The following is a 25,821-nucleotide window of genomic DNA, read 5'->3' on the forward strand; positions in this document are numbered from 1 at the left end:
TTCGCTATAATTTGGTCAATTTTTAAAACTGCAGTATCATCGTTCTGAAATTACTCTCACTCTCTTTCGTCTCTGCGTAGGTACGTTGTTGTTTAAATAAGTATATCGTGATATATAACGAATCGTATGTATCTTTAATTTCCTGGCGAATAATCTTATGTGTATAGGATAAGTCGAGCCGGATGAAATCATCCTTGTACCTTCGAATACACGCGCACAAACGCAACAGTATACGATGATGTATTTGCCATTCATCATGCTGTTTCGCGAGCAGCGCATCGAATCGAATCGAATATACGAACAAATTAAATTTATAGTACATGGGCGTAATTTTACTATTTTAAATATTATCATTAAGTTTAATTATGACTGCAAAAAAGCACACATGAGATTGGATTTTTATATAACTTCATTAGAGCTATTTGCACCTTATTCATCCTCAACAATTCTTGCAGCGTTCATCGTTGTTTGATTTATTTATTCTTTTCCACTTTCTCAGTCTGAAAAGTTGATCAAAAATTGGCGAAATTTCACGAAAAGTACACAAAGGGTATTCCCAAGTAAAATAATAGGCGAAATTGTTAGGCACCTCCAAAAAAAATGTCGAGCGGAATTTCCGCCCCTCAACCTACCCTCTTGGACCCCATATCCATGAGTAGTGGGGAGAAAATTCTGCAATCACGCGGAATGTGTAGGGGAAGCATGGGCCTTTCAACACGATTTTTTTCAAAATTTTTTATCATAGTGGTGGGGGCAAAAATGCGAAATACGGGGAAAATGTATAGAACACAAAATGTTGAGAGTCAAATTTCACCCTAGAAAACGTGTTCAAAAGGTTGTCAAAACGCTCATTGCTCATCCACTGAAGTTAGTAAGGATTGTAATCATGAGCGCTGTGAATAAAAAAATACCAAAAAAATTCAAATTGATGTCAGAGCAATTCAGTTACAATTCTCACGTTCTTTTTAATTTAAACACGTTTCCACAATAGGTACTTGGTGAAAAAAATCATCCTTCAAAATGAAAATATCCCAAGTCAAACCTACAAAAAGTTACCAAGAATCGTCAAATTACCCAAAAATTGTTCAGAAGACTAACTCAAAATCAGTAATTATTGCAGAAAATACTCAATTTCAATTTCAACTTTCGAAAATTTTAACACAATCTTTTTCAAATCCAGAAAGTACTAAGGACACACGTGTTCAACAAATCTTACCAAAATTCAAAAACTTTCAAAAAAATCCCAAAATTGTACTAAAAAGTCATCAAAAATTCGTTCTAGATCATTGATTGGTTCAAAATCAGATTATTGTCCCAAAATCAAGAGGTAATTTAACCGGTTATAGAAAAATCAGGTAAACGTATCATGAAAGTGAATGAAAAAAAATTATTTTAAAAATGGCCGAATGATAAATTATAAAAAAAATTGACAACTTAATACAAATTTGGCTGGACAATTGATTTTAAAAATGGAAAAAGCAGCACGTCTTTTTAGACAAATTCTGACAAACTTTAGGACTTTTTAACAATGTTTGCAAAAGCTGTACTTTCAGACTATTTTGGCTAACAACTAGATTTTATTGACCATTTCGGCATAAAAGAGTATTTTTTGGGTAGCTGGTCAAAAAAAGGTCTTTGCCTACAATATTTTGTCAAAAAAGTAGAGCTGCTGACAATTTTGACAATAAGCAGGAATTTTGAAAAATTTGACTAAAAACAGAAGTTTTTTTTACAATAATTTATTTAGTTACAAAAAAAAATGAATTTTGACAATGATTTGGCAAAAAACAGGATTTTTAGGATAATTTTGGCACAAGCATGAACTTTTGCCAATTTTGACAACATGATTTTTTGAACATTTTGGCAAAAAGCAGGAGTTTTTTTTGGCAATTATTACATATACGTAAAAGTTGGGAGTTTTTATAATTTTGACAAAAAGGAAGTTCTTTACAATTTTGATACAAACGAATTTTTTTTGACAATTCAGGTAGAAAACTTTGCAGACAATTCTGGCAAAAAACATAACAATGTCTTCTTGGGATAATTTTGGCAAAAGCAGGATTTTTCGAAATTTTGGCTACTAACAAAGCTTTTTGGTCATTTCTGCAAAAAATGTTGGGGCTTTTTTGATAGCGTCAAAAAAAGGTATTTTTCGGCAATTCAAAAAAAACAAGACTTTTTTGGAACTTTTAAAAAAAAGTTGGGATTTTTTAATAATTTTTTCAAAAAAGAAACTACTTTTTTGAAAATTATTCTGACGATAAGATTTTTAGAATATTTTGGCAAAAAACATGGTGATATAGTGTAATATGCCTTCACCCTCTAGGTGGACATTCTCGGAAAGATTACCTGGTTAGGGGAATCGTCGTAATGTGGGAACTATCGGTGCATAAATTAATATGCACATAAATCACTTGGTACGTGTATCTTTACACAATACACCCGTTTTATACATAAATCTGTCAATCATGTATAAAAGGGATGAGCTCAGATCTTCTGGATCGTGGCTTCTCTGAATGAGAATTTGTCCACGAGCCTCACTTGTTTTCTATCGTCTGCAGCGTAAGGTATCAAGTGGCATTGTGTCTACATAATGTCGAATTAAATGTATAAGTCTCCCGATGAGGCATTTAACTCGTGTTTATTCCACTTCTAGCATGGTAATTCTATGATGATTTACTCATTCGCCAGTCAAGTAATTAACGTAAGTGTAATTAGTACCAAGCGCGAATACCTTAATACGTATCTCTTCTTGCGGCTATCTGAGATGATTCCGGACATCATCAGGTAGAGCGTGTGTTACGTGTGTCTCTTCGTAAAGCAGCCACCGACAGCCACTATTATTGGGGTAGGCTAAGGGAAAGAGGTGGCGTGACAGTGAGCAGTGTTCGGTAAGTTTTACTTACATGGTGGTGTCTCCACTATTTAATCTTAAGTTAGCACTATTAATTAATAATATCATACTTTCACCAGCCTAGGACATGGATCCAGCCTCGTAGGTAGGTATGTTGATTGATACCTATTTCGCATAACTATGCTTTCTTTGGATGGTATAGATGTTCCTACGAACTACATGATCGGCAGCAATCTTAAGGCACTGATCTTAGATTGATATAGTATTGTCAGGAAGGTCGAGAATATTATAATTAACCATATTAATTATAGTAGTATTGATGTCTTTTAGTACAATAAAGAGTATCATCGGAATAATGATGTTAGGTGTTCATTTCATTATTATTCTAACCTTTAGTTGTTCTCGTTAATATTGGATCGGATACCCATGTCTAGTGACATTAGGAGACATAGGTCAAATTCAACCCCCTTAGGTAGTTTCTCATGTAACCCCCCTTTTAAGTAATCACGATTATCTGAATCATCCAATCCTAGTTATTACCACTTTGACGATAACAATGGTTTTTTGTTAATTTTTACAGAAAGTATTGGGACATTTTTTACCTGCTGAAATTAGTTTTTGGATTTTCAATGGATTCGACAAAAATCCAAAAATTAATTTGAGCTGGTAAAATTTTGGCTGTGGGGTTTCAGACGATATGCTCTTTGCAGAAATAACAGTCCTATTTATCAAGCGGTTCCTTTTTTAGGTAGATACAATATGTCTTATTTTCGACCTCTTGAATCGATTGGTGATGGCTTTGAGCAGTTCTGGGAATCTTCCGCTTTTACTCGTAGAATTCTCCAAGTTTTGAAAATAAGGGAATTACTCCAATCGTCGTGTCAGAAGAATTTTTGGATGGCATAGGCACTGAGAAAAATTGAAAGAGCATCCACGAACATTGTATCAAGCTCAATTTCCAGAGTAGAATTTCATTTTCAGATTTTTAGCGAAATTCTTAAAATTCAAATCTGCCTCATTTTTAGAAGGACAAAAAAACTCAAAATTTGATCAAGTTGTAACAAAAAGTTGAAATTCGTATTTTTTTCATGGGTACCTCATTTTAAACCTCGTTAATCGATTAATGTGAGTTCGAGCTGTTCTGGAGTCTCTTGCAATTTTGTTCAAAAAAAAAATAAAAATAAAAATAAAAATGAAAAATCCTTCGTTCGCGAACGTGTCAACGTAAGAAGCTAAAATTTAGCTCATATCATATTTTTTACCTACGAGATCGATTGGTGATGGCGTCGAGCTATTTAGGAGACTCCAGCAGATTTTTTTTGGAATTTTTCAGTTCTCAAAAAATCATAATTACTCATAAATTACACATACACATACCTACATAGGTACCTAAGCTCATTGAAAAAAAAGCAAATTGCACTTTGAAGCTTTCAAGAATACGTGCTGGAAGAAAGGGAAGGTCAAATGAAATTTCCATCATTTTACATAGTACACGTATATACGCACAAATCCTCCCAATTATCGATCTATATTAAGGTCTGCATTAAAAATAAAAGTTGATCACACATGAATATAAGAAAGAACGGTATCCACGATACTTGTATTTTTACCTAATGGCGGAATTCCTGCAGCTTTATCAGATCGCAAAGACAGAGACAGAAACTAGGTCACATATTTTCATTGGACAGGAGTAAGTAAGTAGGTAGGTATCTACTTCAAAAAATCCGTATGTTTTGAAGTTCGAAAACCTCGACGTCGGTTGTATTTTTGAGTCACGTTTTCCTTCAAATTTCTTAAGTTCAAGGCGTAAGGTAGGTTAGGTACACGTATGGTATGGTACAGTACAGTACATGGAATGGAATGGACATTGTAATCATATTAAATGGCGCATAATACACCGCATATCAAATTGCGTAGGTGCTTAAGGTTCAGCATTTGTATGTGGATATGTAGATACGAGTATGTATAAGGTACTTGGACTCTTGGACTATCATACTATTAATTTCAAGCAAATATTTATAAGGGTTTAAGAAACGCGTCGCTCGATTTGTATGTGCCATTGAGTAGGACATTTATCGTCATAAATACTTCTCGTTTTATCAACGAGAAATAGTGCAATCGAAGATTAACTCCACAGTTGGCCATAAATTGTATGAAAAAAATGCACGTATTCGAGATGTTTATAGCTCGTAAAATAGACGACTTATTTAATACGTGTAAAGGTGATTTGTAAATATTATGTACATACCTACAACGTCGATTACACAATAAAATAAATATTCAATTTTAAGTAAAAAAAAATCTATAAATTTCATAATGCATCTTCTCATACCTACTAGTACAGGTATCAGCTTACATGTATTAGTGGCAAATTCTTCGATTAGGTATACGTATTTGTCTGGCAATGTACGATAATGATGACGATAGACAGGTATGGGTATTAATTTGAGAATTTAAAGGAATACCTTCTTTACGAATAATTTGGCCAAGTACGAGTAATGAAAATAGAGTTTACAAATCCATAATACCCAGTTCAAATTTAATATAAAAAAACCATAAGGTGCCTATAGCTTCATAGATACCTAAATCGATAATTCATCGCACCTTTTCTCTCACGAATCAAGCCCGAGACGTAGATACCTAAAAAAAAAAAAATTAGTACAGACTCACTAACAAAAGGAATACATACGGTACAGTACCGGTACAATTTAATTTGATATATTGCTTATTACTTAAGAAATTAAAACTTAAACTAGTTTCAGAATCACGCCAGACGCAGGCAGACGCGCACAGTATTACAAGTAAACTAAAAATTTCGCATGGTATCAACACGAATAACAGATTATTTCGTGAGAATAACCAAAGATAAATAGGCCTAATTAGACAGCTCTGGTTTTTTATGCAATTTTTATAACACTTATAACAACCACGACGATGATTTTTGTGCAATCTTTTTACGCAGTTTCGCTTTTGTTTATCGTACACCTAACCATAAGAATAAGAAATCTATGTGAAGATGCGAGCATTCAAATACTTGCACTGTTGTTTCAATTACTTACTAGGTGTATTCGAATGTAGGTACAAAACGCGACAACAAAGCGGAATAATGTAGTTACAAGTTCGAAATTTCTTCTTCGTACACGCTATTTGCACTGTAATTGGAATTTAAACATCGATATTCGTATAGTGGTTTGTGTATATGTGAAGATATTTATCGATAAATATACATTATTGGTAAACTGTTTGATACTTTTCAATTTATATATTTCTACCAATAGTTTTCCTTCTAGTTTCTATCGTCATATCACTTGAAGACTTCGTAGCTCCTACAAACTCTGAAATTATTTTTGAATTTTGCAGTTTGGAGCTCCATGCAAATTTAAAAATCAATTTGAACATTTAACAGCTACCTACCTAACAGCTCCTGCAAAATCTACAATTCATTAGAAAATTTTGTACTTTGAAACGCCTGCGAACTCTGAAATTGTCTTTCAATTCTGTAATTTGGAGTTCCTGCAAACTCCAAAATTATCTTACAATTTTGAAATTTTAAAGAACCTGCAAACTTCAAAACACACTTCAAAATTTCGTGGTCCAAAGCTCCAGCAAACTTCAAAATTAATTTGAAAAATTTTGCAGCTTGAAGCTACTGCGAAATACAAATTTTTTTTAAAACTTGAGTTTCTGTCTTAAATTATCCTACACCTTTTGTTTTTTTCCATTTCGATTCAGGCTGCTAAAATATGAACCAGAACAACCATTTTCAATAAATTTTTAGCGATTTTTGTAATAATACATTTTTTACACTTTTACATGCATTTTTGGCCATTTTCTCTACAATTTGATTACTTTTTTTCAGCATTTTTCTTGCTTACTCGAGAGTTATTACCTTTAAACAATTTTTCATATCATACTTCGGTTCAGATTTTTGGTTATTGTCATCTCTGATATTTCTATACGGTGTATTACCTGACATTACTTGAAACTGAAGGCTCTTTTATAATGGTAATTGAAAAACTAGCAAAAGTAATTGAAAAGTTGAAAATTCCAACTTTTCAATGAAAAATCACAGAAATTTCAATTACTGATTATAAATGGTTTCATTGAAAAACGACAGATGAACTTTTCAATTATTTTATTTTATGTTTTTTAATTACCATTATAAATGAGCCTTAAGATATTAAATATTTTTGGTAAAATGCTGGTAATTTTTGGTAAATTGGCAGTAGGTAGATAACATTGGGTAAATTACTCGTAATGTTTTATACAGATTCACCAAAAAAGTCACCAAGCTGTACAAAATCGATTACATATGGTCACTGCTCGGTGAATCCGTCACCAAGAAAGTCACCAGACAGTCAAATATGAATTTCCCATGCTTTGATGGATTTTTGGTGACAGATTCACCAAAAGCTACCAGGAAGTCACCAGATAGTCAAATTTGAATTTCCCAAGTTTTGGTGACTTCTTAGTTACAGATTCACCAAGATTCTCCAAGAGTCACCAAGAGTCACCAAGTTCAACTGAAACTCGCCAACTTCAAAATCGATCACAAATGACCATTGTTTAGTAAATTCTTCACCAAAAAATCACCAGACAGTTGAATATGAATTTTCCAATTTTTGATGACTTCTTGGTGACAGATTCACAAAAAGTCACCATGTACAAAATCGAGTTTACATGGTCACTGCTTGGTGAATCTGTCACCAAGAGTCTAAGAAGTCACCAGACAGTCAAATATGAATGTTCTATGTCTCAGTGACTTCTTGGTGACAGATTCGTCAAAAGTCACCAAGATTCACCGAAAGTCAGTCACCCAGATTCTTAAAAAGTCACCAAGAAGTCACCCAGATGGTCAAATATGAATTTTCTATATCTTGGTGACTTCTTTGTGACAGATTCACCAAAAGTCACCAAGATTTCCAAAAGTCACCCTGAACTCACCAAATAGTCAAAAAAGGATTTTCTATGTTTTGATGACTCGGTGACAAATTCACTAAAAGTCACCAGATTCAACAAAAGTCACCAAGTACAAAATCGATTTTACATGATCACTCCTTGGTGAACCTGTAACCAAGAATCCAAGAGTCCAAGAAGTCACCAGATAGTGAAATTTGAATTTTCCAAGTTTTGGTGACTTCTTGGTGACAGGTTCACCAAGATTCTCCAAGAGTCACCAAGATTAACTGAAACTCGCCAACTTCAAAATTGATCACAAATCTCCACTGCTTGGTAAATTCTTCACCAAAAAATCACCCGACAGTCTAATATGAATTTTCCCATTTTTGATGACTTCTTGGTGACAGATCCACAAAAAGTCACCAAGAAGTCACCAAATAGTCAAAAGTGGATTTTCTATGTTTTGCTGACTTCTTGGTGACAGATTCACCAAAAGTCACCAAGATTCTCAAAAAGTCATCAGATAGTCAAATATGAATTTTCCAAGTGTTGGTGACTTCTTGGTGACAAATTCACCACATTTCACCAAGAGTCACCAAGATTAACTGAAACTCGCCAACTTCAAAATCGATCACAAATCGCTACTGTTTGGGGAATTCTTCACCAAAAAATCACCAGACAGTCAAATAAAAATTTTCCCATTTTTGATGTCTTCTTGGTGACAGATCCATAAAAGTCACCAAGAAGTCACCAAATGGTCAAAAGTGGATTTTCCATGTTTTGGTGACTTCTTGGTGACAGATTCACAAAAAGTCACCAAGATTCAACAAAAGTCACATTGTACAAAATCCAGTTCACATGGTCACTGCTTGGTGAATCTGTCACCAAAAGTCCAAGAAGTTGCCAGACAGTCAAATATAAATTTTCCAATTTTTGATGACTTCTTGATGACAGATTCACCAAAAGTCACCAAGATTCACCGAAAGTCAGTCACCAAGGTTCCCAAAAAGCCACCAGATAGTCAAATATGAATTTTCTATGTTTTGATGACTTGGTGACAAATTCACTAAAAGTCACCAAGATTCAACAAAAGTCACCAAGCACAAAATTGATTTTACATGGTCACTGCTTGGTGAATTTGTCACCAAGAGTCCAAGAAGTCACCAGACAGTCAAATATGAATGTTCTGTGTCTTGGTGACTGATTCACCAAAAGTCACCAAGATTCACCGATAGTCACCAAATACAAAATTGATCGAAAATGGTCACTGCTTGGAGAATCCTTCACCAAGAAGTCACCATTAGTCAAGCTTTGGTGACTGCTTGGTAACAGTTTCGCCAAGATTCACCCAAAGTCACCAATTACAAAATCGATATCATAATTATATTTTTATGAAACTTGTTGCTTGGAAACATATTTATCTCCTATATCTATGTACTACCTAGGTATCTCTAAGTACCTAATCTTAAAATAAAATTAGACCAGATTCGCTTTATTGAATTCGAACGAGCGACAATTAAAATGAAGAAACTATACCAACGGTTTATGCTAATTAGCAGTTATACATCCGGCGAGCTAGTCTACACACTGTTACATTGTATTGCATAAAAATTATTGCGCTGAAATGTAACTCGGCTCACAGATGCAATAACAGTTGATAGTTTTCCTTTCGGTGTAGCTAGATAGTAAGTATAACTATAACGACGACCGCAGTTTACAGTTAAATTTCATGATCAACCGCAACGTGAGATGGTATTCAACGAAGTAAATCAGAATCTCGGTAGGTACGCGAATAAACGCTGCAGCATGTAGAGCCTTACGTTGATGAAAATTAAATTTTAACCGCTGATAACAATTTTTTACTTCGAAATACAAATATGTTTAGAACTCGTGTGCGTCGTCGTCGTCGTCGTCGCATTTGAACCGGTTCTTCGTGAGCTGTTATGAAAATTAAATGCGACAAACGGCGGCGTGACTCGACTACCATTCTATAACTAGAATGCGCACACTTATCGTAATCAACGAAACTGAATTCTTTTAATTAAAAACACCTATTTGTTATATATGTATCATGGAAAGCTTTTAATTATTCGCATTTATACAACGTTAGACCTCTCCTATATGTAAGTATTCGCAGGTATATACCTACGTACAGTATGTACATTACATGTACAACTGACGTCTGCATAGCAATCGGAGACAAAGTCGAACAGAATTAATGCGGTAATCTACTTTCCATTTGGCGAACTTTTTCATAGAAAAATTGGCATAGCGATTTACCTTCATCGTTATGATACAGAAGTACATACTTATACAGATGTGGGTACTTTTACCACTTCTTGCTGAACATACCCGCAATAGGTGAATGTTGAACAAAGAATCGCGTATGTGCCAGTCAAGGGTTGGCTGGGAGGTCATACGCAATGCAGTAGAAAGGATATGGGCGTATGTTTTAAATGTAACAATATAAAAAATTGAGATATTATCACGAGTCAAGCTAGATAAATTGAATAAGTATGTACTATGTAGCATATCTCAATATGTAAATGCAACTTGACTTTTCATCAATCAAATCAAAAACCAGTAGATTGCATCTACTATGAGCTTTACTAATAGGTATTAACCTAAAGAATTGGAAATTCGGAATAAGGGGCCACTTTTTGTGATTTAGAGATTCATATTTTCATAAAATCAAAGATCCCTATAGTGATGGAAAAAAGAATGTTTTCAATCAAAGTAGGAAAAAGTGTATTTTCGCGATGGGTAAACAGGGGTAAAATGCTATATTTTAGTAGCATGCATTATGATGACATTTTTTTCCTGGAGTACCTACCTATTTTCACAGATCTTGAAAATAAACTTCTTGAATTTTTGAAATTGAAAATGAATTTTTTCAGAAATTTTTGCATTTACCGATCACAGGTCATTTTTATTCGACTTCCCACAGTACATATAATAATTAGTTAATTACCCTATGAAAATACGAATAACTCAGTTTCTACCACATGGACATTTGAGCTCCTAACAAGTTAACAGCCACAAAACTCATTTTAAAATTTTGCAATATGAAGCTCCTGTAAACGCCGAAATTATTTTGCAGTTCGGAGCTCAAAACTACAAAACAGTCGAATGAATTTCACAGTTTGCAAAAGCTCCGAACTGTAAAATTTTAAAATGAACTTTGGGGTTTGCAGGAGTTCCAAATTGCAGAATTTTCAAATGATCTTTGCAGTTTGCAGGAGCTCCGAACTGCAAAATTGAAAGATAATTTTGAATTTCGCAGGATGTCTAAACTGCAAAATTGAAAGATAATAATTTCGAATTTCGCAAAATGGCCAAATCAGGGACGAAACAGCATCCTCTTTGGAGAGGGCAAGGGGAGGTGATCGACCAAAAATTTGCCGACTGATATGAGAAAAAAATTCCAAATAAAAAGAGAGTTTTTTAATGTGAAATAAAAGATGTGAAGACAATTTTTCCAATTGATATACTTAATACAATATGTGGGTACTCATTTTCCAATTTTTTGAAGCCTCAAACATAGAATTGGTGTACTAGTTTGGTTCCCTCATACTAAAAAATTTATAAAAGAGCTTGAAAAAATTCAAACTAGATTTTTGAAATACCTATATCTAAAGACTTTTGAGTATATTATCCTTATGACCTATCACAAAAAAAGCTTTTGGAAGGGTTTGAAGTGGATCTGTTGGAAAAAAGAAGAGAAACAATTGCATTAATGTTTCTACATGATCTCATCCACTGCAACATGAATGACAGTAACCTTTTGGGAAAAATCAATTTCTGGGCCCCAAAAATCCACTCTAGGCAGAAAAAAATATTCTCCTTGAACAGTTACAACACATTTAGGATGAAGGTATCTCCTATGAACAATGTCATGGGTATCTCTGACGCTTTCCTCTGTAGGTGTGCAGATGCTGATATTTTTAGTATGGGTAGATCTGCTTTCAGGCGTGCGGTGAGGATGGCATGGGAGTAGGAGTGGGGGTGCAATGGGAGCTGTTTGTGAACCATTTCATAATCTGTATCTTTTCCTTTGGTTTTATGTTTTTTTTTTTTTTATAAGTATCTCTTCTGTTTGGTGTTATACCTTTTTGCTTATTTCTTACCTTCTCTTTTATATAGGAAGAACTACATTTGTAAATATTTCTTTTGTTTTTTTTTCTCCTTTTTGCTCGCTTTTATTTTTGTATTTCTCAAACTTGTTTCTCTGGAGCAAATCATAGTCTTATATCTTTAATTATAAATGGTCTCTCCTGTAATTGGCTTTAGCTGTTGGAGAGACCTAAATTGTAAAATAAAATAAAAATAAAATAAATTTTATCATTTTGTAAGTAAATAAAAAAAAACGTGAAAGAACAGTGTTGATTTTTAGGCTTAAAAATACTTGTATCTGCAGAATTTCAATGATTTTTTTTAGAGATTTTAGTTCCAAAAAATGAAAGAAAAGTAAAAAGACCCGAACGAAGTGAGGGCAAATGCTCTCAAAATTTTGTAATTTGAGAAGTAAAAATACATGTTTTTTTTTTAGGAGATTCTTTTGGTTTCAAACCTTTTTTTGAGTTTTAATAACAGATTTTTAGAAATTTTGATTTTGAAAAAAAAATCTAATTTATTTCTATCAAATTAGATCCAAATTTTGACCCGATCAAGATTGATAGAAATTATATATAATTGATGAAATTATGTTCGATCAATTTTATCAACTTTATATACAATTTATCCAAAATTTGTTACCAATGAACTCTCATAAACTCATAAAAATGCTGAAACAGTTGACTTGCATAATTTTGTTGAACAATTGGCGTTGCAAGAAACAGTTTTTTCCAAAAAAAGTGAAAAAAAGTGAAAAAATTTGCAATTTTTGCCCCAGGAAGGGTTTGAACTCGCGTATCTCTACCTCATATTTAATTGCCCATCTGCATATAACCTACTGAAGTACTGAGCCAACCTCCTTGTTGAATGAAATGGTATTAAAAGCACACATATGCCCTTCTCAACGTTCTGGACTTGGAGTTTTTTCAGGAAGAGATTGTATCAAATTTGATCTGAAAACATTTTTTGTTCAACATTTTCCATATCATTTGGTCTTGTGTGGAGAACAGTGGGAGGTGGGGAGGGGAGAGAGGGAGGTGAATATTGCCTTGAAAAGCACAGGAAGAGTTTGTATCAAATTGATCTGATTGTATAGAATTTCATCAAACAATTTGATACCATGTAGAAAAGTTGATCAAACTCTTTAAAAAAACACTCCATAAAATTCTATACAACCTGATACAATCTTATCAAATTGTAATCAAATTGATCCAATTTTATGACATACTTTTCATTAAAAGTTGATAAAGTTTGATATGTACAATCTTATCAAATTATGATAAAATTGATCCAATTTTGTAAAATTACTTTCCTCAAAACTGATATAGTTTGACACAATTCTATCAAACTATGATGAACTTGACCCGAATTTTACAAAATTATCTCTCATCAAAATTGATACAGTTTGATAAAATTATGTCACTTTTTTGTATCAAATGTTGGCACTTTGAAAAATTATTCTCTGCTTGTTCAAATACATATAATTCAAATTCAACGTTTTTCCCAGAAATTATTCTTGTAAAAAATGAAATATTCAAAAATTTATCTTACAATTAGCTCAGTTCAGCTCAACTTGGAAAATTGTTTACCTATACTATTGATATCTATTTGATACGGATGTTTGAGATCGGTGCTGAATAGGGCGTATGCTTGAAAAATAAAGATACCTATATACATTCTAAATCTACGTTCACGTAGCACAAATTGCAACTCATCAGCATGATCAAAAACCTCCATTACTGCAATTTATCCATTCCAAACATACCTACTACTATAATTACCACGAATCACTTCCGTATGTTATAGATTCGGTCTGTTTTAAAATACCATCACTGGTGACCTTGCTGTTCTGCACTTATCTTATTTAGAAAAAAAAAACCAAAACCAATTCTTCACCAAGACACACGCATATTAGGTATCCAAGTCCACCCATTTTTTCATACACAAGAGCTGAGCTCATCTAGATGAATTTTACTTTACCTCACGATGTGTAATATTTTAGGAACATTACAAACGATATTTCATAACTACCTATATGTAAGAGGATGAACTGATGGTATGAAAATTTCTTTTCAATTAATGATCAACGCACGTTTATTCTGAATAATGCGAGTACAATGCTCACGAACTAATAAACTTCGCCGTAGCTCATTAATATATTAACAATATCGTCTAGACCGAGCGAGTGAGAATCGCTCATTCAACTTTGATTAATTTACAAAAATTCCCGCGCCTCTGAACGAGTATGTTCGCAAATAGATAATTTGAATAACGTTATGTTATGTGGCATTGTTCATTAACACATCAGCACACCATTTAACCCGAGTTAAGGTAAGTAATTTGCGCAATTAAATCATCTCTAATGAATATGCGTGATCTTAGCTACCTATATATCGTTCTATCATCGCTTTATAATGAATTTATTTAATAAAAAAATCGGAAGGTTATAATTACGATCGTAAAAAAATATAGCTACGTGTTCCGAATTTCCCACATGGATAGAGGAGTTAATTTCCACGTAGGTATTCGTTCAATTTTATTGTACAGAGCGTACGCGTAGGTAGACGCACTTGCACTTTCTTTTGCCATCGCAGACTCTTGAGCAGACTGAGTGATCGAAATACAATGTAACATTTAGACATTATTCGGCGATATCTGATTTATGTAATTTATTGACTTCATTAATTAGGCCACTCCGATAACCGGTTTTGTCAAGCGTTAATAAGAGTAAAGTATTGAGTAATAATGCTCTCATATCAGACGTTGAATATTAATACTTTTATTTTTTTCGAACACTCGTGACATAATTTCATTTCCTTCCGGTTAAAGATGAAACAGTATGGAGAATTTTATAACCAATTCGAGTTTATATGTACGTATTTTTGGGTTGAATTGAATGGCTTGAGCTGCGCTCAGCGCAGCGTTAATCGTTATAAAGAAAAATTTTGCTCACTATGGTTCATTGTTTGGTTTAGTTTTAAATAATTGTGCGAACATTGCCAAATATTTTAGTGCTGAGAAAACGAGAGCGAACGTTATGTGATCGTCGACGATGAACTTTCCTTTAGCCATTATTGACAATTTTTTTGCCCGCGTTCGGACGTTTAAACGGTGAAATTTGAGATTTCGAGTATTTTTTTTTTTTTTACATTTCCTTTGAAATATTAAGTATCTCGGACGGTTGTAAACTTTAATTGGAGGGTTTTGTTTCATAGCTGATGCCAGTTATGTAATATTTATAGGTACCTACGTCAAACATCTTGTTATGGTATAAAAATTACCTACTTATTTTGAATTTTAACATTTTGAATTTGTTTTTGAATAAATATGTAGGATATAGTAAAATACATATTAAGATAGGTGCGAATAATTCAATAAGGAATAAGTAGGTACCAATATTTTCTAGTATATGTCAACAATCCAAACAATCTATGGGAAGGAGGAAAGACACCAAGAAATCTAATCCAAAAATACCTATGAATGATCGAACTCAACAACATTGAACTATAGTGAGAATCGATGTTCTATAATAGATACCTAAGTACCTTAGTTTCAAAATTTTTGAAGAGCTGGAAGCGGGAGGTAATTCAGTCCAGTGTCGTGAGGACATGCTGGTGATTTTTCCACCGTTAATTCGCCATAAAAAAAGGACAAAAAACCAACGAATCTGTCACCAAGAAGACACCAGAACTCACCAAGGACTCACCCGACGTTCGAAAAAATTTCCAGAGTCGCGAGGACATTCCGGTGATTTTTCCACCAATAATTCACCATAAAAAAAGACAAAAAACCCACTTGGTGACTACTGGTGAATCGGTCACCAAGAAGTCACCAGAGGATAAAATATGACTATTCTATGTTCTGGTGAATTCTAGTGACTTATGGTGAATCAGTCACCAAGATTCACCAGAAGTCACCAGATGTATAAAATTGCTTAAATATGGCCAGTGCTTGATGAATTTGCCACCAAAAAGTCACCAGAAGATACAATCTGACTTTTCTGTGTTCTGGTGAATTCTAGTGACTTCTGGTGAATCAGTCACCAAGATTCACCAGAAGTCACCAGATGTATAAAATTGCTTAAATATGGCCAGTGCTTGATGAATTTGCCACCAAAAAGTCACCAGAAGATAAAATCTGACTTTTCTGTGTTCTGGTGAATTCTAGTGACTTCTGGTGAATCAGTCACCAAGATTCACCAGAAGTCACCAGATGTATAAAATTGCTTAAATACGACCACTCCATGTTGAATTTGTCACCAAAAAGTCACCAGAGGATAAAATATGACATTTCTGTGTTCTGGTGAATCCTGGTGACTTCTGGTGAATCTTGGTGACTGATTCACCAGAAGTCACCAGGTGTACAAAATCACTCAAATATGGTCACTGCTTGGTTAATCTGCCTCCAAAAGGTCACCAGCCAATAAAATAAGACTTTTCTATGTTCTGGTGACTTCTGGTGAATCAGTCACCAAGATTCACCAGAAGTCACCAGGTGTACAAAATTGCTCAAATATGGTCACTGCTTGGTTAATCGTTCTCCAAAAAGTCAGCAGCCAATAAAATAAAACTTTTCCATGTTCTGGTGAATTCTAATGACTTCTGGTGAATCAGTCACCAAGATTCACCAGAAGTCACCAGGTGTACAAAATTGCTGAAATATGGCCAGTGCTAGTTGAATTTGCCACCAAAAAGTCACCACGGTATAAAATTTGACTTTTCTATGTTCTGGTGAATCCTGGTGACTTCTAGTGAATCAGTCACCAAGATTCACAAGAAGTCACCAGGTGTACAAAATCGCTCGAATATGGCCACTGCTCGGTTATTCTGCATCCAAAAAGTCACCAGCCTCTAAAATAAGACTTTTCAATGTTGTGGTGACTTCTGGTGAATCAGTCACCAAGATTCACCAGAAGTCACCAGGTGTACAAAATCGCTCAAATATGGTCACTGCTTGGTTAATCGTCCTCCAAAAAGTCACCCGCCAATAAAATAAGACTTTTCTATGTTCTGGTGAATTCTAGTGACTTCTGGTGAATCAGTCACCAAGATTCACCAGAAGTCACCAGGTGTTCAAAATCGCTCAAATATGGACACAGGTTGGCGTGTCTGCCACCAAAAAGTCACCAGAGGATGAAATGTGACTTTTCTATGTTCCGGTGAATTCTGGTGACTTCTGGTGAATCATTCACCTAGATTCACCAGAAGTCACCAGGTGTATAAAATCGCCTAAATGTGTTCACAGGTTGGTGAATCTGCCACCAAAAGTCACCAGAGGATAAAATATCAAAAGCAATTTCCAGGTTCGTGAGAACATTCCGGCGATTTTTCCACCTTAGAAAAGACAAAAAACCCACTTGTTGACTTCTGGTGAATCCGTCATCAAGTAGTCACCTGAATTCACCGAGTGGTCACCAGACACTAAAAATTTTCATATACCATGAGACCCTTCTGGTGAATTTTTCATTGTAAATTCACCTAATAAAAAGACAAAAAACTCACTTGTTGACTTCTAGTGAGTCAGTCACCAGGAAGTCACTAGAATTCACCACTTTTTTTTTAAATTTCTTATTTAATGAATGTATGTATTACGAGTATTCAACTAATCCAAAAAATATCGGAATAACATATTCAATTTGGATTTTGATCTGGTTTAATAGGCTTAATTTTTTTTATTCAACTTAGAACGATTTTAAGAATTTTTAATGAATATTTCGTAGATATATATTTTCGAATTTATTCTGAAAGTACGTGCATTTTGAATAAAATGTATCCTAAACAATTTACAAAATCCAATTTTGTGCCATTTTAAACCATCATATCTACAATATTTGTACAACTTTTATTTCATTATTATAATTTACATACACATCACTTTATCCAAATTTCAGATTATTTTGAAACGTTCAATCCGCAGATACATGCCACTGAATTATCATTACCACCCACTCTTCTTCCTTGAAAAAGATATCGACATTGTCACGCTTTTATTTGTCTCCACTTGCCAAGGATTCTATTTGAATAAATTTTTTGGCATTATAAACATCTCCTCCCTTTCACCCTTCTAGAAAACATCTCGTATGGAATTCAACCCATAATATTGCAAAAGGTTAAATAACAAAAAATAAAAGAATATTTTGCAAAAATCACGCATTTAAAATTTTTCTAATTTGTATAAATCATTCTGAAATATTGAAGAAGAAAAAAAACAACCATTACGCAAAAAAACCATTAATATAAATTCGTATAGTTATGTGCCACTTTAATATTTCGAGTACTCGATAGAGAATCGTATAGTGTTAGCAGGTCATCAGAAGTTACGACCTTGATTTTAGGACGACAAGACATAGGTAATCTTTATGTAACACTTTTGAACTCGGCTATCCATTGATTTCGTACGTACCGAGTCAGCTACTTGATAAATAAAACGTGACATGTTCCATCGGAAGGGCAAATGTACATGCACCTGACCCCGTCCAAAAAATTACCAGATGCTACTTTACAACTCTATACCGTATATACAATGTATTTATGTACTTATTTGATCTATAGAGGCCTACTCATCTCCACAGTGTGGGCGCCGCGACGAATTTTAGCGTTGAAAAAATTGCATCAAAGATATTGACTAATTCAACGATGCTAAAGATCGGGCCAAGGCAGCAAAATCCACCCTGCTTTACGTGAAATAAAAAATTTCATCGAAAAAAAATTTAAATAAAAAATTCGTCTAGATGCATATTTTGATGCAGTGTGCGGGCTACGTTGCGTATTTAGCGGTACGGGTACTGTTGTTTCTGCTGTACTAACATACAGCAAGCAACCAGAACTATTAAAGAGTGAAAGGGAACCTGCTATGGAACCGCTCTTTCCACGGTTCTCTTGTGTAATGCTGCGGCGGTTTAGATGGTAGCCTATAGCACACGGGACAGTTTTGTTGTTGATATTTTTCTCAATGCGGTACCGGTGGTTAGCGACGAGTCTGTCTAGTGCCGCCAAAGAAAGCGGACGATAAATCAGAAAAGATCGATGGTTATTTATCGAAATGTGTTTATAACGTGTTATTAAATTTACGTGGTTCGCGCGTGTGCGATATTATATTTTAATGCGCGATCGATAAATTTCTCTATTTTTTTCTGAAATAACGCGGTTTTCTCGAGTAATTTTTTTCGCCAATTTTTCGCATAAATGTGACTGACCAATTTCAGTGTTTTTTCCCCGATTTTTTTTTCACCCCTTGCCTAGTCGTGTCTCAAGGTTAATGCATTTTTCGTTTTTTAGTTTTCGTTTCTTTGGCCGATATGCTGCGACAAATTTTAACGTGTTAAAATGATATTTTTTATTTCAATATTTAAATTCCATTGTTGATCATTTCGTTTGTTTTCCCAATTATAATTTTGTAAAATGTCACCGGAAGCGATGTTCAATCTACATAATGGTTTTCTACTTTTGACCTGCGGTCTGTTTTCATTAATTGGTGAGTATCGAAAGAATTTTCATTCATTAGATATAGATTTTTTAAGCATACCGAAGTTTGGAATTTTTTCGATTTTTTAAAGAAGTTTTTGTCTGATAATTTTTATGAAGTTTACAAAATATTTTGGTCAATATTTCTTGCATTTGGTGAAAAGTTACGGAGAGAGACTTTCAGAGCAAAAAACGGTTCAGAGTTGACGTAATTTTGACCCCCCCCTCCCTTCACTCCGAGAAATTGACTCTTGGAAAAGTTATAAAATCACAAACTTCAGCATGTACAATTATTGATAATTCATAATTTATCTCAGATCCTATCAAAGCTCATGAAAAATTGCAAACAGTTAAAAATACTGTAGCACGAAAATCAATTAAAAGATCACTTCACCTATAAAGAAAATTTTTAGTAAGGTGAGAAAGCTCTCATCTCATTTTTGTACCATTTTGATTCAAAAATTTGATCATTCTGTCTCTTGATTTACTCGCTCAAAACTCTTGATTTCAACAAAAAGTAACAATATAATCTGAGATAATAATAGAAGAAAAAATTATTGTGAGGGATGCAAACTAAAAATTAACCAATGTGTCCTTCGATTTTCCAACTAAACACGTAGTTTTTCCCAATTTTCGATTGAAAATATCATCTTTTTTAAAGATTCAAAAACTTTTTGAATTCAATTATTCCAATTATACAATCAATTTTGCACAGAGAGGAGTGGGAAGAGGTATTTTTTCAGTCTTAAACTGAATCAGCCTCTTTGTGACTCCAATTTTGACATTTGAGCAAAAATCGTTGAAACAAACTTAACCATTCTTCCAATAATTTCGTTCCCATTTTAACGAAACGTCATCATAATTGCAAACAATCGAAAGATCATTGGTGGGGAGGGGGATCTTTCCAAGTTTTTTTTCTCAAGTCATCACTTCTGGAACTTTTCCAACATCTGACTGGAATCCAATTTCGAAATTTGCGATCATTTTTGAAAACTTGAAAGAAAATGGACACTTCCTTTCAATTTTTCTCAATAACTCCCCCCCTTTCCCTCCTGCTCACCTCATTATATAAATAGACCTTACTTCAGCTCAAAAAATATCTACAATATTCTCGTTTATTTTTTCAAGGAAATCAATTTCAAGATCAAGAAATTTACAAATTGATTATTGATCCAAAAATTATGAACCTTGTCAAACACAATTTAAGAACCCCTTGCTTAAAAATTTATTTTGCTGAGAAAAAAAATAAACCATTCAAATAAATGAAGGAATAAAGTTGAAAAATGATTTTTCATTTGTTATCTTAACATTATCACAACATTTCTGAATGACTTTGATCTACAATTCGACATTCGAATGCCTTCCTCATGAAGAAAACCCCCTCAAAATCAAAATAAATTGAATAAAATAATCCATCTGGGATTTTAAGACGTTCACAGATTCACAATCATAACTCAAGTGAAATTGAAATTATAAAGTAGATAACTATAGAATACTTTAGTAAATTTATATCACAGGTACACTCTTACCTATATCTATTCAAAATACACGTGCAAAAAATCACATCAATCATAGAGCCCAAGACAATGATATCTGATTAGTGGAACATCTCCAGTCGAAGTTGAAAACATACGTTTGACCTTCTCTATGCCGTTATCTGTAACAAAAATATTTCAACAAAGAATTACTAATTACAGTCATGCGTCCGGCGTTCATTAACTTTCACATTTCACAGTTGAAAAGTTAGCTGATTTTTATCGCTTATTATTTGGTATTTAAAAGACCCCCTTGTTTTTTTTTTTTTTTTCAAACTAAACTTCGAGTACCTATTCTAGGTCATTTGTTGGAAATGATTTTCGAGTATTTAAATTGAAAAAAAAAAAAAACATTCGAATGAGGTGTAAAGTTTTGCAAAATATATTTAATTCAATTTTAACAGAATATTATGTACCTATCTTATTTACCTATAATAGATATTGAATAAGATTACCGGATTTATTTTACTGTCGTTTTTTCGAAGGCTTGGTCAAGTTGCCTTTGGCGATTTGGCGATCCGGAATCCTTGATGGGACTTCCTCGTAGGCCCACGAGAATGTCATTTACGTTTTTTTTTTTAACGATGTGGAGGGGTGCTATTGAATAATTTCTGTAATAGATTGAGACTCGTGTAAGATTCGAACATGTAGGTATTTTTTTGATGACCTTGAAGTACGTTGGTTGCTGAACACAAATGCATATGTACTTTCAGCATAAAAAAATCAATCGATGGAAAAATTGAAAGTTCTTCAATTAAATTGTCCAATATTTCAGTAAAATATCATAATTTTGTTGATTTTCAATTTTCCTACCAATTAGCAAAATTGCATAATTGAAAACTTGAATCGAAGTTGCTTTTGGTCCTCAACTTTTTAAAAACTATCTAATATTATTTGAAAATTTAAAACACTTTTCCAAATGAAGCATTTTGGTATATTTCTAATTAAAAATTTTCTATTCTGGTTTCTTTGATTTTTTTCAACTGTTCACTTGGCCTTCTTTCAAGTTTTTTTTTGTTCAACTTTTGTGTTTGGAATTTTAAATATATAAATCATCTCAATATTTCAACAAAAAAAAAACGAAAAAACATTATATTTATTTGGCAACCTACTTTTCATTTTTAAAATGAAATTTTGTTTTGAAAAATTGATTGATTTTTTGATCAAACTTTTTGCAGGTTCTTCAATATTGAAATAGATTTTAATTCTCCAAAATTTGAAATAAGTATGAATAATCAATATATGTACTTATTCATTGTTTCAATTCTTATCCACAATTTCGTGTTTTTTTTACTCTTTATCATTTGCAAAATGACCAACTCAAAAACATATTGAAGAACGAGATTTATAATTTTTTTACAACGTATATTTTGAAAAATTCAGCTTATTTCTCAAATGTTGGATTTCGTTATGTTTTTGTTGTGTCGATTTCATTTTTTTCTCGGTATGGAATTTATTTTGGAATACCAATTTCCTTATGTAATTTTGTAAACCATGTCACAGCTATTTCACAATTTTCGCTGCAGGATCCCTTGATCTCCCTCCCTCCTTCCTTTTCTCGAGTATAAAAAAATCATAGTGAATCTGTTACTACATAATAAGTACCTACATACATATAAATGTGAAAAATTGAATAAAAAATTCGAATAAATTCGGCAATTTTTCTAACACCATCAGATTGAGAAAAATATTCCATCCAATTGAACAATAAGACACTATACTTTCAAAAATATATACTTAAGTAGGTATGTAAAACGAATTTCACTACCTATTCCAATAATAAATAAACGTCAGTCAGTAACATCCGCAAACAATAAGATTTTTCGCGTATAATCCAACAACACGTACTTTATTCGCGTGATTTATGCCCACCCAAGTAATAAAATTAATTTAGCAAACCGTTTAAAAAAATATTAAAATTCCTTCGCGAAAGATTTCCTCGTAAAAAATGATCCACCGGGCACCGTTTAACCGTCGTCGTCGTCTCGTTGCAATTTCTCCTCGTCAGAATCGTGTACTGTACTTTAGTGTTCCCCTCTCGACAAATACGTAATTCACACCGTGTAACAAACTCGAGCACACTTTTCGTGATTTTCTTCGAGCGATTCTATACCAAATCCCAGATGTATCGTCTGCACTCTGCACTGCTGCAGCTACGTAATCGATCGATTAAACTCGGTGATCTATCCACTTGCGAAGATTATAACTAGGTCAACGGTTTAACTATCCACCCTTTTAGTATACCTAACTTGAGAGAATATCTGCGAGATTTGAACCGAATCAGCGATCTTATTGTATAATTTGTCTGACAATTAAAACTCTGGTATAATTGTATCACGGCAATATAACGCATGGTTAGGTACCTAATGGCGATGGTGCTGATACTTTATACACGTTTTGTTTATTTAATGTCGGTTTTTTGTTACCACGTCGGTTTTTTTTTCATCTCAAACATTGTGTAATCTTAATTACTCTTATAGTTTAATTGAGCACGAGTTTAATTAGGTGATAGATTTATTTATGGTATTTTCTTCATGATGACGAAGAGTAGGATAAAACCCTTGGAGCATACCTTTCTCTGTAGGGTTGCGACGATCTTGTATGTCGATTTCGATATCTTGGTTATAGAAATTATTATGATCCGGATCAACGAAGATTATGATATTTTATTTGTCGTAAATTCATATCTTGTGTCAAAATATTAGCATTGAATGCTATCTGAAAAATTTACGCTATATCGTAAATAACGCTTACTTACTTCTTACCTAGGTAGGTACGTGTTCGGTGTTTTCATATAAATTTAGTTTAGTCGTGTTGTTGAAGAAGAAGAAGAGGGAACCAGTGAGAAAAAAGAAACTGTAGAGGCAAAATTTTGGAATTAATGAGAAGAAGAAGCACGGTGTAGAAAAATTTGCTTTGAAATTGAAAAAAAAATTGAGTACCATACACATTTTGAATTAAAACGAGAGAATTTATTTTCTTAAGCCAAGATTGTCAACTCAAAGCTTGAAAAATCGAGTAAAGAAATTGAAACAAAAATCATCCTTTCAAATTAAAATTGCAGTTTTATTTCAATTTCTAGATTTTACATCAATTATTGTAGAAATAAATCAGTACTTCACCTAAAATTGTTCATATTCGCAATTGTTTATATTCTATCTCCCCTCCACTTCTAAAAACGAATGCTCGTTAAATAAAATCGAAAACAATTTAACAGCTTTTTCAGGTAAACGCAGATTAAGTTGAATTACTTACACACCGTTAAAATATATTTAAATTTTGGTTTGTATATTGAATTTTTCTCCAATTCCTCTCAAAATTTTAATACACTTGATATTGTTTTTCAATTTCAAAAAAAAAAAAAAAAACAATAAAGAATTCATGTTTTGCTACCTTGAAAAATTAAATGAAGGTAAAAAGAAACCTGCATTAAACAGTATTTAATCAACAAAACGTTTGAAAATTACTGATTAAAGTTCCGAAAAGCAAATCCATTTACAGGAATTCGAACATTTTGAAAGAAATTAAGGCATGTATTTCTTAGCCTCTTTCTGCTTTGATCTCATCGAAAATTTTGTGAAAAAAATTCAATCTATTTTTCACTTTTATCACACTGGATTTCCGTTCAGAAAAATCATCACATTTGAATGTGCTGAAGGTGCTTCTGTACTTATAAACAATTTCTTCACATTTCATTTCCCATACTTTTATCGAAAAATAAATTGATATTTCTCCTCATCATGAAATTAGACCCCACCAAAGGGTGAAAAATAACAAAAAATGATTCTTTTCAATTCTGCACGTTCTTGGTAAACTTTTTGAGTTTTTGAGAGAGAAGATTTTGTCAAAAAATGAAGTGTTATTTTCACCTCATCATGAAATTTGGACTCATCAAATAGTGAAAAATAGCAGAAAAAAACGGAACAGAGAACGCAGTACATTTTTGAAAAATTTGACGATGGATCTCTTGAATTCTTCTATGTATCACCACCAAGTATTTTGAATTTTCGATCACCTCATCATGAAAGTCGATTCACCAAATGGTGACAAATAGTGAAAAATGATTCTTTTCAATTCTGCACGTTCTTGGTCAACTTTTTGAGTTTTTGAGAGAGAAGATTTTGTCAAAAAATGCAGTGATATTTTCAACTCATCATGAAATTGAACTCATCAAATGGTGAAAAATAGTGAAAAATGATTCTTTTCAACTCTGCGCGTTCTTGATCAACTTTTTGACTTTTGAGTTTTTGAGAGAGAAGATTTTGTAAAAAAATGTGGTGATATTTTCACCTCATCATGAAATCGAACTCATCAAATGGTGAAAAATAGTGGGAAAAAGAGCAGAGAACCCAGCACATTTGAAAAAGTTGGGGATAAATCTTTTCAAATTCTTCCCAAGTTCCCCACTAAGTATTTGGATCACCTCCTCATGAAAGTCGATCCACCAAATGGTGAAAAATAGTATGAAGCAAAAAAAAAAACAGAGAACCCAGCACATTTGAAAATTTTGGGGATAGAGGATGGATTTCTTGAATTCTTCCATGATCCCCACCAAGTACATATTTGGATCACCTCATCATAAAAGTGGATCTAATACATGAAAAATGATTCTTTTCAATTCTGCACGTTTCTCGTGAACTTTTTGTGAGAAAACTTTTCTCGCAAAAATTTGACGAAAAATGCAAAGAATTTTTTGAGAAAATAATGGAGAGATATTTTCACCTGGTCGGGTGATGGAATGCCAAAATTTGGGCCATTAATTAAAAGTAAATAGGACCTGACCTGATGATAATAAAATACAATTTTATGCCAAAAAATGGAGCCACCGAACAAAAAGCATATCAAGCAAAATGTACATAAAAAACTAGGTACCTGATTTAAAAATCTTCTGATGAAAGATTAAAAAATTGACCCATTGAGCACAAAAAATTGTACAAATCTAATTACGAGAATACGA

The 25,821-nt window shown here is 33.2% G+C and overlaps 1 protein-coding gene across 1 annotated transcript in view; it reads left to right on the forward strand.

The window, feature by feature from the left end:
* Positions 1-18,764: 18,764 nt before the first annotated feature.
* Cda5 (Chitin deacetylase-like 5) overlaps positions 18,765-25,821 on the forward strand; it is a 115,722-nt gene continuing 108,665 nt past the window's right edge. Inside the window, exon 1 of the mRNA XM_065363186.1 lies at positions 18,765-19,339. Within this exon, the coding sequence (XP_065219258.1) occupies positions 19,267-19,339 (73 nt within the window). The 5' untranslated portion in view covers positions 18,765-19,266. The remainder of the gene's footprint in view (positions 19,340-25,821) is intronic.

The sequence above is a fragment of the Planococcus citri genome, chromosome 4, assembly GCF_950023065.1.
Source record: "Planococcus citri chromosome 4, ihPlaCitr1.1, whole genome shotgun sequence".
Lineage (NCBI taxonomy): Eukaryota > Metazoa > Arthropoda > Insecta > Hemiptera > Pseudococcidae > Planococcus > Planococcus citri.